The sequence below is a fragment of the Dromaius novaehollandiae genome, chromosome 7 (genome assembly GCF_036370855.1).
Source record: "Dromaius novaehollandiae isolate bDroNov1 chromosome 7, bDroNov1.hap1, whole genome shotgun sequence".
NCBI lineage: Eukaryota > Metazoa > Chordata > Aves > Casuariiformes > Dromaiidae > Dromaius > Dromaius novaehollandiae.
The window spans coordinates 45,248,345-45,263,169 of NC_088104.1; the positions used below are offsets into that span (position 1 = coordinate 45,248,345).

Sequence of the window (14,825 nt, forward strand, 5' to 3'; positions counted from 1 at the left end):
GGACCTGGGCTGAGGACTGGATCTATCCAGCCTCCTCCAAGAGCATGTCACCTACACAGTTTTCAGAGGTGAGAGGAAAGAAAGGCTGAAGAGAAAGAACAATTTTAGGGGGAAGGGAGGGAAGAAAAAAATACAAAAGAAAATCAGGACATGCTTCTCAGTTACAGTGGTTTAAAGTTGTTTGGCGACTTGGAGAGGGACCATACAGGGGACTTGTGCAGAAATCCCTGCTGCCACTAACGCTCCGCATGCCCCAGTCTGCCAGGACACAGTTGGCGATCAAGCTGTGGCACAGCCTAGCTGCCCTGGCCATTGCAACCAAGCAGGCAGACCATGCAGCCAGTCACTGTTGATGGTCAGGCAGGTAGCCTCAATGCCACAACAACCCCTTGGCCTCTCTGTTTCTGCAAGCCACTCTTTAACATACGACATGGGCAGCTGCAAGGCACCTATGGCCTCCTTGCAGACAACAGGACTGATTTAAGCAGCAGGCTGCCAGATTTGGCCTTTCCAGCACATCACAAATGACTGGGCGGTGGCCAGACTGGGCCAGACCCAATGCCCTGGCATAGTGTCTCCTTGTTAGCTGAGGAAGGATTTTCTTCTGTTACTGCTAGGTCTCCTTAGATGCACTCAGAGATTATTTTGACCATTCTCCAGTATCTACAAAACATACATGATTTGACCAATTTCCAATTGCATGGTTTTTTTTGTTTTTTTGTTTTTAGTTAGACAGTCCAATGTCAAGCTGTGCATGAAAGGGCAGGGGTTTGGGGCTGCTCTCATGAATGTTACTTTGAATTTTTCAAAGCACCTCAAGGCTGGGCCCAGATGCCTTCTGCTCCAGGGACAGCAGAAACTGTAGGTGAAGGAAATGGGCAGGCCTTCCCATTTTCCCCACCATGGGCTGTGTGCAGAAGAGAGACTGGATGCAGCTTGGAAGCCATTATTCTGCCTGACAATGCTGCACTTGGCAAAAATTCATGGGAACAAAGCAAGACTGATAGGTTGGCAAGGCAAGCTGCCCTATCCTGCTTGGTCCAGTCTTGTGTTATAAACTCTATCTTCCAGTGCCTGTGGGTTCGGGTCAGGATCCAAACATGTGCTTTGCCTGCAGCATTTCTCCCATTTGTGCTGGGTCTCTGCAAACCCAAGCCCATGTTTTCCACCCACAGTCAGAGACTGTCTGGTCTCTAGGCTGGATGAGGAGCTGCCAAGTAGGGAAGGGCATCTCATGGGAAGCATGGGCAGGGAGAGCCTTGGGGCAGGAGTCTCTCCCAATCCGTAAAGAAGTAACCTGGCACTGCTCAGCCAAGACCTGGCATTGCTCAGCCAAGACAGAGCAACTTCGGGGATCACAAATCCGTCAGGACACAGCACTTGAACAGTCTTTCCTCTTTTAATCATCTATGCACAGAAAGCTGAAAAATGAAGCAGGATGAAGACAGGCTCAAAGAGCATGACATGCACACAACTCATCTGATGCTATGCCCCAGTGGTGTGACCCCCCCCCCCCCCCAAAGCACTGTGAGGAACAAGGATGCAAGGATGGCACATGAAACAAAGACCGCTGGTGGCCAGGTTGCGCAGGCAGCCTTTGGGCCATGAGATCTGCAATGCAGGAGGTGGAGCAAGGCCATACCGCCCTCTCCATCCCACTTGGCAGGCACCCCGTGCAAAGGTTAGCTCACTGGGCAGCCTGACGCCAGCAAGGTGGTGGTGGGTCTCCAGGCCACCATCACGCCCGAGCTTGGCTGGCAAGGACAAGGTATGGGGGAAGTCATTATGCGGCTCTCCGCAGCCGAGGGTGGATCGCCGGCCGCGCTATGTTCAGACCCTGACAGCAGGCTCCAAAACTGTCACTCCCTATCTATTTTCACTTCAGCTAAATCTCAACCTCGATTAAAATCAAGGGGAGAGTTGTGTTTTCCTCTCTACTTCTCCCTGTAGTAGGTCCTCTATAACCTCAGGTCTAAACAGTGAGCAAAATACACCAATGAGTAAATTAGTCTGCTTGTAAAAATCTGCTAGCCCAGGATTCACCAGGAATCCAGGCTGCCAGCTATCAGAGAAGGGGCTATCCCTACACACAACTCTGAGCACAGCTGTGCCCACATTATTCCTCCCTGCCCCTGGCAGGAAGGGGACTGCCACTGCAATGGTCCCAGCAGCATGGGACCCACTGCTGTCCCCAGCCTGCAGGCAGGGGAAGGATGCTCTGCACCTTGCAGTCCACACCGGGGCTGTTCCTCCTACCACCCTGCAGCACGCTGGGGAGAGCCAAGGTGCAGCTATGCCTTCCTGCCTCCCTGAAGGTGCCTGCCAAAAAGCAGGGCAGGTTGAGCAACCCACACTGACCTACCTCCGCCCTGTGCTGAGTTGTACCCAAACAGCAACTCTGATAGAAGGTACATTCAAGGGCTTGACCACGTCTGGTATTAGCAGGATGCCCTGCACTGGCACCCATTGCACATTACCAACTCTTTTTGCAAAGCCTGAATAACATACACACACACACACATATATATACAGATATATACACACACACAAACACAAAATTGCAGTACCACAATGAATGCACTACAGCAAAAAGCAGAAAGAAGCTTGCTACAGGGATAAGGACAGCTCTCATCCCCAGGGAAAGCCGTTTAAATTCACTTTCCATTTCCACTAATCAAAAGGTGCCCGTGGAGGCCTGGTAAATTCAGACTACAGCCCACCGCTGTCACCCACCCTTCTGATGCAAGGACGGAGACATTACGCCAGACACACAACCCTGTGCAACCACCCCAGTCATGGCGACGCAACGTATCCCCAGGCTTCAGCCGCAACAGCAGTGCTGAGAAAGCGTCCTTTGTTTTGCTTGTCGGGGACCCAGGCAGCGAGACGCAACCTCCGCATGCCAGACCCAACACTGCACAGCCATAAACCCCTTCATCATCCCTGCAGCCAACCGGGGGGACCACCCCCATCCCTCCTGGAGCGTAATGCTTTGCAAAAGCAAGGGAAAAAGCAGACATGTTTTGGTATGGGTTTCCAGCAGACCCAGGACTACAAATGCTTCATTTCTAATAGAATTCCAATTTCTTTGTCCCTGTGCCACGGAAAAGGAGCTAGTGCTGCAATGAGAACCACGAAACTCTTCTAACCACGAATGTGCTGCCAGCATCTCAGCTTGTCCAAGTAGCCCTCTGCGGGCTGAAGATCGGGCTATCGGAGGTGCAAGGGGCCATATTTTTTTCTACCACAGAACAAACTCTACTTTCTCCAATTGTGGAAAATTTTATTTCTGAAGTAGATGTCATACTTGATGGAAAAAACAATTATCCAGTCACCTTGGAAAAGCAGTTCCACATCTTAATGTGGAGACAAACAAGGACCACAAAATGTGAGGAATGAAAGCATCATTTGTAAATTATCTAAAGGAACTTTCTACAATGTAACAAATGCTGTCTTTCTAGATGGATACACAGGAATCCTTCACTTCCATCAAAAATCATTGTAACCTACAAAAGATAGCTTGCTAGGTCCCTTCTGCACAAACTAACACAGATCATGAGAGCGCTCATTTTCTGATTCTTTGCATTAAAATCCCATAGCTTCTTCAAAGTATTTTAAAGACAACTTACACTCATTGCAATAAACCATTAAAATAATCTTTAAATTTTTTTAAAAGATTTTTCCCTTGGTCTTAATCAAGTCTTCCCCCTCTGCCCCCCTACCAAAACAATCTATTTTGTTCAGAAAGAAATAATCTTTTAATTTAGCTAGACTAAGAACACTTCTAAACATTTTTGTTCAGGAAGAAAGAATCTAAAAATTTTCCTTTATATCTGTGAATACTAAAAATCTTCATATAAATTAATCCGTAAGAGAAGTGTCTGTGACTGAGGGCTTCAAAAATATTACTGAATTGTTTGGGAACTCTATATTAAAAATGAATTCATAGATATTATGCAAAATTGCTTTTTCAGGGTTTGGTTTCTGTATGAAAATGCAGGCTAACATCTAACTTTACATCTGTCAAAACAAAGATCAATCATTTTATGGAAACTTAAACACAATGCCCTTGATCCAATGTGTCTGACTGATTTTTAAGCTAGACATGACTTTTGAACAATACAATAAGATTTTCTAGTATGGCTCAAATTAAAGTTACATTAGCCCAGAAAATTCAAATTTCAAGAAAAATGTCAGAGAGCATTTTCTCTTTATAATAAGATGCTGATATTTTGCTATTGATTTCAACAGCGTTTAAGTCCTCCAGAATATTTGAAACTAATATTTTGCTTTTATATGTATAAAGCAATGGTTTAACCAAAGAAACATAACGGTATCAGAAAGAATTTAGCTATGCTAAAAAGTTACCAAAAAATTGGCAAACTGAGAAGAAAACAAAGCAAGCCTCACAAAAGATACTCCTCTTTCCAAAAATCAGATTTCAGTCCATTTCCTTGGTGCATGAAAAGGTAGGAAAAAACAGGAAACAGAATCGAAAGGTAAAAGAGAAATCAAATAGGTTTTATATGCTTGTATCCTAAAAACATTTTGGTTTGGGGGTTTACTGTATTGCCGCACAAATAAGTGATTAAAGTCTACTTTAGCTGCATTTTCTTTAAGCCAATTCAAATTGTTCTATTTACACTCTGTGCTTGTATATAAACAACAGTATCCAAAGCATGCATCAGAAGTTATACGTAAGTAGAATATTTAACCTCTTCTAGTTTAACACAGAAACAAAGGCTTCACTACTCAATGGTATTATCTTTAGCATTAGCCACTAATTATAGGGTAAGACTGAATTTCATGAAAATAAAGCGCACTCTGCAACAAGTAATGACTATTTTTCAAATCCAAGTATTTTATAGGAGAAACTCGAAGCACCATGAACTACATTATTCAGGCACCTAATTATTTTTCCCATAATTCCACTTCCACCTAATGAAGACTCAAATTTTCTCGACTCAGGAGACTAAGAGATTCACTTAAGAAGATTCTTAAGTGTTCAAAGCTCTTTTAACCCTTACTGGAGTCCCAGCCCTGACTGACTTCATGATTCCTCACTATTTTTCATCTGTACAAAAAGTTATACGCAGCAGGTGGACTTCCACCAACACAATCTTTCAAATCTTCTTACCTTCCCCAAAGAGCCGTGTTAGCAGTGATTCCGTGTGATGGGGGTTTGGACAGATGGCCACTCTCCACGTTTGGAAAAGATGAAAAATGCAACGGGGAAAAAAATCCCAGTGATCTTTTGCTGTAAAGCGCAGAGGGCTCAAAACCTCATTGGCCCTGGGATGGCAACCACGTGACACAGGATGAAGAGCATGTGACCTATTTTCTCCCACATCCCTTGGTTTGCTGGAAAGGGGGATGCTCCCACCGCTGATGTTTGTCATTTCAGTGGGTTTTGATTTTTTTTTTCTTTTTTAAAGGCCACTGAGCAAATCAGGTTGCCTCAAGGCAATGCGGACGAACCAGCCAATGCTTTCAACATGAAAGGGAAAGGAGCTCCAGTACGAGACAAGCACTGGGGCGCTGCCTGTTTATATGGGGAAATTTGGAGCCGCTTTGCCAGGGTATCAGCAGAACGCTGCCTGCCCACGAGCTCCAGGGAAAAGGGCCTCTGGGAGGAAGAAGAGTTCGTACAGTAACACAAACGTTTAACCACTGGTGGGGCTGCTGGTGACGGGGTACGTTAAAATAATTTTCTTGCGAGCAGGTTGCAACCAGTAGAAAGTTCTCTTTGAAGCCCTAACTGTAAATGCCAGCGCTCAGCTGGGGCATCCCATCCACTGAGCCTGGGAGGAAGGGGACAAAGGAGGTAAGTGTTACAACAGCTTCTTTGCAAAGGAAAAAAAAACCCCACAAACAAGAAAAGAGAAAAACCACTCACCTCCCCGCATTTTTCCTGACCTTTCCCAAACTGATCACATTTTCTGCTGCCATCCTGGGTAACACTCAGTGGTTACACCAACCCATTGCTCCAAGAGCCAATAAATCTTATGCTTTGCAGGCAAAGGGGGCATGAAATAGTTTTCTTGGGAGAAGAACCAAGAAGCACTGCACACCGGGAACAGTGGAGGGACTGTGGCATGCTCAGGGCAGGCATCATCTGCTCCAACTACATGGCCATGGTAGGCTTGGAGGACATTTCAAAGTCTCCCTCATAGATACTTTCCAAACACGCAGAAGCTGGGAACCTAAAAACCAGAGAGCAGCTGTGGGCCCCCTCTCACCTAGGCTCAGCATGCAGCATTTTGTAGGGCAGAGCAGCTCACGCAGGGTTTTTAGGAAAGGCCTCTTTCCCAGTTTGCCTAGCTCATATCTTTCAAAATTCAGTTCAAAGAGCCAATACCGAGTCTGGACCATTGCTGACTGACAGGCCAGGCAGCTTTTCACCTTCCCTTGGTAACAGAAAGTCCCCGTGGCCTCACACACCAACGCTCAACAGGAACGCAAGCCCCAGGAGCATCCTAAGGTCTGGAAGCTGATGGAGCAAAGAGCTGGAGTTTGCTCCTTTTTCTTTTAGGTGACTAAAGAGGAAGTGTGCTTGAGCTCACTTTGTTTCTAGGTTTTGATTTTCTTGGATTTATTTATTTTAAGTTAAACATAGTTCTTTTGTACCAGCACATTAATTTAGAGTCAGAATGCTCAGTGTGGGGAGGGAAAAAAAGGAATTTCAGCTTTTTGGAGCCCAAGATATCCTCTTATTTTTCCCAAAGTTCATGTCCATAGTTTGTGTAGGTCAGAAGCTGCATTTTCTGGCAATTTAAGTCTTCACTTGGAAAATCTCTTAACTGTGCCATCTTGTCATGCCAGTGATATACTTGTTTATCACTCAGGGAAATGGAATGTCTCAAGTGTGCCCACCTCTCGCATGTGGCCTTGAATTTCAGTGAACTTATGTCTGCAAAGCAGCTGTCCCAATCTACACTGTTATCTTAGGGCTTGAAGAACCAGCTGAACTTTGATTTTTGTGAGAAAGAACCACCTCTATGCCTTCTAAGCATTACCACCATGTCCAAATCCAGTGCTCAGCACAGCTGTTAATTCTTCATTGTGGTTCTTCCCAAGCATGCAGCTCTATACTGGGACAGGAGAAGTCAGATGCTTCTGCAAGTGCAACGCATAGCCTACTTTTCCAGTTCCTTCCTGAGACTTGATTGTCTCACATGGTGTTATCAAAGATGGAAATAAAGCGATAAAGTGACCAGAACAGTGCAGAAGTGCAGAGGGGTGGGTGCAGGAGCAGCACATGGGCCAACAGCAATTGATGTTATATGGCAATGTCCATGTGGAAGCAATTCTAGGAAATACTTCAGGAACACCACACAGGACATGGGTTCCCAGAGGCAGAGAGGATGCTCTTCCCTAAGAGCATGTGAACAGCTGGCCCCACTGTAGGGTCCCCAGCCCTATGGGGAAGGGGCCAGGTGACCATGGCCCATCTGGGGCAGCTGAACTCCCCCATGGACAGGCAGTCAGAGCATTAATGCACTTCACATTTCAACTGAAACCCTTTCTGGACTGCAGGGCCACACTTCTCCAGCCACCAGCCAGATGCTGGGGCACTTTATTTTAACTAATACAGGCTGAGGGACAACCTTACTCGCTATTGCATACTCAAATGCAAGTTTTCATAAAGCCAAAACCAGTCACAGCTCACTGCTTTCCCCTCCTGCATTTTGCAATGGACAGCATCCAAACTGGTATGAGAAATATTCCACCTTTAGCACCACTGCTCTCCATTCACAGCCCCCTCATCCTTTGCAGGCAATGTTCAGCTAAATCTGGCTCCAGAGTAATCTTCTGAATAATTATATAATAGGCAGACAGAAATAATTTTAGGCTGCTCTGTCAATAGAAAGCAAGCTGGATTAAAAGATCAGAACAATACTGAGATTAAAACGGTTATTTTCAACAGCAGAAAATTTGTGACTAGGGCAAGAAAGATGTTGGGAGAGCATATAACATCTTTTTATTCCCCCTGAAAGAACTTTATGCATTAGCTAAGGCAAGTTTCTAGGTTTCCAGGTTATATTCAGGTTTTATCTGCTTTATTTCCCAACAGGTCAAAGAAAAATAATTTGCCAGATGATATGGCATTTTATCTAAAGACTTCTCTAAGAGCAGTAGAAAAATGCTTCAAATTATTTTGGTCTGCAAACTCAGGCTGGATTAAACACCACTGATATTTCATTGCTTGTTAAGACATCAGTTCCCCTGAGTCATAGTCACCATGGAGTTTAACACAAAATATCGTTACCTACAAGAAACGTGCTTCCTAGCACGCAGTTTGAATTGGCTAAGCGCCAAGCAAATTCATTTTTCCAGTAGCCAAACAGGGCCTGTGCTTTATCAATACCAAATTCTTTGCTTTTAAAATGTAAACCCACAGACCCCCAAGCCAATAGCAGGCAAACATCGAGCTTACCAGTGCTGGAGATGCGACAGTGGATGGGAGAAGGGCCGTCAAACACCATGGGCAGCTCTTTGCATGCGCCTATATGCCGTCTCCCCCCTGGCCCCCAGCAAGGTCAGTGGTGCTCACAGCACGAGGGTGCTGCACTGGGGCGCCCGCTTTGACTAATTGCTTTGGAAGGGCGTGAAGGGGAGGCAGAAAAAAATAGTGGGAAAGGGACGAAGTGCTTGTGGCCGTGCTCTCCGCAGGGCAGGGCACAGCACAGTGCTGATAATTCACATCCCGGATCAATGTTGTTAACTTTGCTAGTTCACCTTCAAGTTCAGATTAAGCAGAAGGGTCAAACTAAAATCATTTGTGGTTGACAGGGATGTTCCCTCCACAGACTCATCCAACAGTCAACATTTCTCCTTGTCAGCATCACAGCCCGCACCTTGCTCACTCCCTAACAGCCCCAGCCTTCAGTACTAACAGTGGCTGCTTTCAGCATTGCTTAGACATGAGGAAGAACAGCAATTTCCTGATGCCAGGTGGTCTAAAAAAGCAATTTTTCAGGTTTCTGTAGTACCTGTAGTTTTGTTACAAAGTAACCAGCATGCAATAAGCAAATCACTGTATTATATACATAGGATCAGCTCTGAATTCAAAGGATGAAACACAGTCCCACGTTTCCTTGCTTTTCAGCAATGACCAGCTTTAGAAAAACAAAATGCACAGTTTTGATGCCACAGATAGCTCTAGGCAGAGCAGTAGGTCCTATATCATCATGTTGCTCCGTAGGAAATCCCAGCACAGAGGTCACAAATAATGGTGGGGGATGGAGGGGAAGAGAAGAGGCATTGAAGGCATGCTCAAGGTCACAAGGACAAACCACCATCACCAGAGACTGTCACTGCAGGGCTCCATAATCTGTTGTTCCTATGGGTCCCAGGGGAAAGACATCTGAGACAGAGTCTTGAAGACTTAGCACTTAAAAGAAAAGAGCTGAAGCAGACTCATTTTAACAGACCCCCCTACCCTATGAGATGGCTTTTAACTATAGGGGCAGGAAGCTGCCCAGCTAGAAAGAACAAAGCACTTCTGCAGAACAAAGCTGTGATTTCACTACCATGCTGGTTTCCTCACTGTCATGTCAAGGAACCATTATGTACCCTTAATGAGGGCAATGCTTCCTGACAAACTGGGGGCTGATATTCACCAGGCCATGTACAACCTGAGTACACCACAGTCCTTCCATTACAGCTGTGCTGGTGCTGCCCTTCAAGCTGCAGACAGCAAGGGTTTCTGAGCCATGCTTCCCCTTAGGATGGGCTCAAGTAGTCCCCAGCCTCTATTGTCAGGTATGATATCTGCAGGTAAGCAAGGGCAGGGCCATCCCACAGTGGTCGCATGACCAAACTCCAGCACTAGCCAGGCTCCAAACCACATCCCTGCATTACCACCAGCTGAACAGCTCCACAGGTCACTAAACAGCCCTTGGCCAACCACCTCTGTGAGGATCTTTGGACAGAATAAGAAGGAGCAACTAAAGACAACCACTGTGTTTAGCTGCTGTTCGTGTCCTAAGGTAGGAAAAAAAAAAAAGACAACCATACCTTGCCTTGCATTTTGAGGTGGGTTCCACAGAGCCAGGGTACCAGGGATCAGTGTGTCTCTGTACAAGGTGGCAGCTCCCACAACCATGTGCACCTCTCCTGTCTGACTGGGAATGCAGGAGCGGGGCTGGGGCACAGTCTTAGGAGAAATGATTGTACTTTTGACAGGGAAGCATGGGAAGGTAGAAAAATGAGGTTGGAGACCTTCCTAGAGGATGATGGGAGTTGCAGGGTGTCATGGTGTTTGTACAAATTATGCTTTAATAACTTATTTGCAGAAAAGTGTCTTCACTAAAGTTAGCGAATAAATGCATGTGCCAGACAGACTGCAGAGTTATGGCAGCTCGTGGGAAGTCAGCCTGGGGACTTGATCCAAAGCTGGTCCTGACTACCCTCAGCTCCCCACAGCAAGGATGTCCCCAAGGTGTCCTGGTATTTGGCTATGAGGCACCGCTAGCTGAGACCTGCCTTGCAGAGGCAGGAAGCGAGGGACCAGAGAAGAGGCAGAGCACTCAAGGAATGCACCCCAAAGCACCTTTACCAAACAGGCCCTTCCTTGAATTACCTTGAACCTCCAAGCTACTGGCAGGAACGTCATGGCCTCCCGGAAAAACTACAGAAGAACACATTTGTAGGAGAGACTGTCCATAGCACATATGTGCAGTGGACCGTGACAGCAGAGGCAATATAGGTCCTGGCACAACAGGGCCCAGCCTGTAGCATCTGGACAATGGCAAGTCCTTCAGGGACTCCTGCATCATGCAGCTAATGCTGGCAGCATATACCATACCTGTGTCACTTAAGCTGCAGCTTCATGACCTGAATGCATCTGCTTATTTCCCCATTCTTTCCATACTTCCCCAAAGGGGGAACATGAGCACATGGGTTCCCTGCTCAGACAGTGTTTCTGCCAGACACAAGGGGGTCTCTGAACCAAGGTCACGGATGAGAGTTGGAACAGCATCTTCCAGTTTGGTCTGTGGGTGAAGTTACACGCAGCCCTAGGCAGCCCTCTCCAGGGAGGACAGAGAGGGGGCAAGCTGCAGAGAACCACAGGAGCCTGGGGCTTTCATAAAGCTGCAAAACTCTAGCTGTCCTTCAGCTAAGTGTGTTTTTACAGATAAGGAAAACAATTTCTTGCTCTGTGTTGCCTGACCTTTCCCCAAATCCCTGCCTGCAGTCCCAGGCACAGTGCAAAAAGGTGACCTGGGGCAGATTTATCCCCTCCCAACTTCACAAACAGGTGCTTGCTTATGAGCTAAGGAAGACAGATTTGCAGCTCAGGCCATGAGCACTTGAGGCCTGGCACAAACAGCACCCACCACATAACTAGTGACTTTGTGTAGACTTCCTCAGTTTTTCAGGCAAATTCTACCCTTGCTAAGTCTTAGTGGATCACCTGCATTTCCTCTAAGAAATCCTTGTAAAATTTTATCCGCTTGTCCAAAATACATCGTCTTTTCACAGGTATAAAGATTTGCTTTGGCAGCTCTCTCCCAATACTTTATGGTTAGAAAATAAGGATTGGCAACCTTGGCGCTAAAAAGAAAAAGAGAAGAGAGGTGGATTTGTCTGTTGCCACAGCATTTCTGCTTTATGGAGCTGTATTCTCACTGAGAAGCATGTTCTCTTTGCTAATGGAAAATGTTGCCCTGCCATTCATTTGCAATAGTCAATGCCTGGGACAACATGATGGCTTAAGGCCAAAGCAGATCTATTTTAGTAACAAAAGCAGAGCAGCTGATGAAAATGACCCTGTCTCTGCAGTTCCCAGCTTAGCTCTTTAGCTGGTCCTAATGGACCCCTGTGACCAGTGTGGTGGAAAGTGAAGAGCAGAGTACAGAGGGTAGAGGTGGCAGGATGGAAAACCTGTGACAGCAGGGCAACACTGCCCCCTTTGCAAAAAGAGGCCCTGGCAGCAAAACACACCTAAAGACATTAAACACTTCCCAGTGCTTTGATTTGCTGTTTTAACAGAAGCTCCTTTACCAGGATTGCACTATGCAGGCTGTGAATCCCCCTTCCATTTTCCACCATGCCACAGCGCTGTTTCTACTGGGAAGCCCAACCACAGCCTCTTTGCAAGTGTGTTATAGCCTAAGACTGTACTGCAGCTGCACAGACCACCCTCTCCCCCACCCCCAACATTTATAAAGAGACTGGGCTTGCCTTACCTTACCCTGCAGGCTGGCCTCAAGTTCCAGAGCGATTCCTTGGGAAGCCTGGTTTCACCAGAATAGGGCATGCTGAGCGCTGTGCGGAGCCAAAACCTACAGTCCACAGCACGACCGGATGGCACGGGCCTGCAGACCGGGGCAAGGGACAGGTTAGACAAAGGGCAAACCAAGCCTGACAGCAGCTCAGTCCAGCTAGCGTGGGACTGAGGAGCCCTGCTCAAAGCCCTAAGCAGATGGAGCTGGCAGGAGCTCACTTGGGGGAGTTTTAAAGGCTGATCCTTGATCACTTGCAACATTTCTCGGCCTCTGCTCTTTTGCTGGAGGCAAATTGCAAGCAGTGCTAGGCAGCATAACCCCTTTAAACACAGTCCAGCACAGCATTGCCAGCTCAGTTCCTCTAACTCCATGGGCAAAAATCACCTTCATGGGATGGGCTTCTTGGAGGGTCACTGCTAATGGAGCTGGGGCTTAGCTCAGACACCCTTCCCAGCTCTGTGACAGCTGCTTAAAAACACCCCTGTGGAGCTATACCCCTATACCCCTATTTCTGAGAAGAATAAAATGACTCGAGGATTTTATTTTCTTCTTTCAGAGGGCTAAAATATCATTTGTACATCGCTAGCCAGATTCCAGGTGTTATTGTCGTTTCACTACTGAGCCCATGGGATCCATCTTCTTTTACCAGCTGTTCTCCACAACAGCCTTTCAGCTGACTGTAAAAAACACACAGTATATAAGCCCCACATATTTGGGATTGATTTCTCTCTCAAAATGCCACCACACAGATTGGTAACATCGGGACACATGGGACGTGACCCTAGCGAGACCCCCGCATAACCCGCAGCCAGGTGGTCTGGCTGCAAAGAACTGCCCCCACAGGGAGAACCGGAGCACAGACTGTGGCTCTGCTTTGTCCAGACATCAAATTACAAAGGCAATGGAAATAATCCAGCACATTTCAGTTGCATGGGTGCAGGGTTATTTTTATTGCTTTATTTTTGCTGCTGCTCCTGATAAGTTAACTGGGGCATGCATAACCCATCAATAAAATCAATCGAGCAGCCTGGGCTGCTAATAAGCTGGGTGCCAGAGGGCAGAAAAACCTCCCCATTACCCAAAACTTTCTTTGAGCCTCAGGATGGGAGAGCTGCAGTCCCCGCTCACTGCTTGGACTTAGCACTGTTCTTAACATGTCATAGCAGCTTATGCTTTTTTAGTGGAAGTCTTTCACTTTCCAATGACTCAGCCACCACTGGTGTAAGGAGTCACTGCAAAATCCGGGGTCCCCAGATTTGTCTCCAATAAATTGAATGTGAGATGCTAATGCAGCTGCCATGGGAGAGAGACTGTTGGTGGGAAGGGAGCCCACAGGACCCCCGAGGTTTGAAAGGACCTTAGGAGGTCTCTGGTCCAACGTGCTGCTCAGAGCAGGGTCAGCTCTGAGGTCAGACCAAGTTGCTCAGGGCTTTATCCAGTTGGGCCTTGAAAAACCTCCAAGGACAGAGACTGCACAACTTCTCTGGGCAGCCTGTGCCTTGGTGCCTGACTGCCCTCACAATGTCATTTTTTTCACCCTGATATCCAGTTATCTAGGTCCCTCTGAACAGCAGCCCTGCCTTCCAGCATAAGGACTGCATCCCCAGTTGGTGTCATCTGCAAACAGCACAAGTTCCAGGATAGACCATGAGGAGCTCCACTTGTAACGAATCTCCATGTGGAGTACAAACCACTAACTACTACCTTCCGAGCCTAAATAACTAAGCTAAATTTGAAATTCCACAAACAAAATGTCAAAAAAATGGAACATCCTCCCCCACAGGCTGCCAGAAGACAGAGGAGGGAGAAAAAGAAATCCAAACAAATCACCAAAAAAATGGAAAGGAGCTTTTCAACCCACTGGGAAAGCACAGCAATGTGATGGGGAAGGGGACAGCTTCCAAACACAATTCCTTGCAGCTGGCAGCAAATATTTACTCTCTCCCAAGCAGGAAGGTGACAAAGATGGTGCGCTGGGGATCTCCTCCTTTGCCACAAGCAAGGGTTACATATCCCAGACAAAAGTCAGGAGACTTCTCAGCCCTGGCTACACAGGCAGGGTGCCTTCTCCTGCCCAATTCACGCTATCCTCCTGGCTTCTCCCAGGATGACTGCAGGCTCACCGTTGGAGGAGCAGGCAGCGGCAGATCGGGGAGGCCAGTGGGGGCAGAGGGCTCTGGGTTCAGCGGCAGAGACGATGTGGGAAGACCTGGAAGAAAGAGCGAGATCTCAGCACCCCAGGGTGGGCCCAGCAAACTGCCCTCTCCCTGGCACAGGCAGGGTGACCTGCAGCCAAGCAGCATCCCGCTGCTGTGACTGGGTCTCTGGAAAGGCCAGGGAGGGGACAGCTTGGGGGAAGCAAACAGGTAGCCAGGAGCCAGGGTCTGTTGCAGGGAAAACAGCCCCAAGTCAGCAACTTTGGGGTAATTATTTTGGCAATTTTGTAAAAAAAAAAAAAAAAAAAAAAAAAGATAATTTCAGTAATTTTGCCAGTCAGAACAAATTGCTGGTCACCAATTCAGATATTGAGAAAAAGAAGAACCCCCCCCCCCCCAAAGTCTTAAACATCTATCCGCCCTCTTTCCTAGGTCA

General features: G+C 47.0%; 1 protein-coding gene across 11 annotated transcripts in view; it reads right to left on the reverse strand.

Moving 5' to 3' along the window:
- Positions 1-14,825, reverse strand: part of PCBP3 (poly(rC) binding protein 3) — a 96,187-nt gene that overhangs the window by 55,876 nt on the left and 25,486 nt on the right. For 8 of the 11 annotated variants that reach the window (XM_064515459.1, XM_064515453.1, XM_026107411.2 and 5 more), the window contains exons 3-4: positions 14,357-14,442; positions 12,200-12,323 (exon numbers count right to left, since the gene is read on the reverse strand). In XM_064515459.1, the coding sequence (XP_064371529.1) occupies positions 12,200-12,265 (66 nt within the window). In that variant the 5' untranslated portion in view covers positions 12,266-12,323; positions 14,357-14,442. Of the gene's footprint in view, positions 1-5,137; positions 5,224-12,194; positions 12,395-14,356; positions 14,443-14,825 lie in introns of those variants that run through there. The other 3 variants (XM_064515454.1, XM_064515457.1, XM_064515455.1) reach the window with 3 other exon arrangements.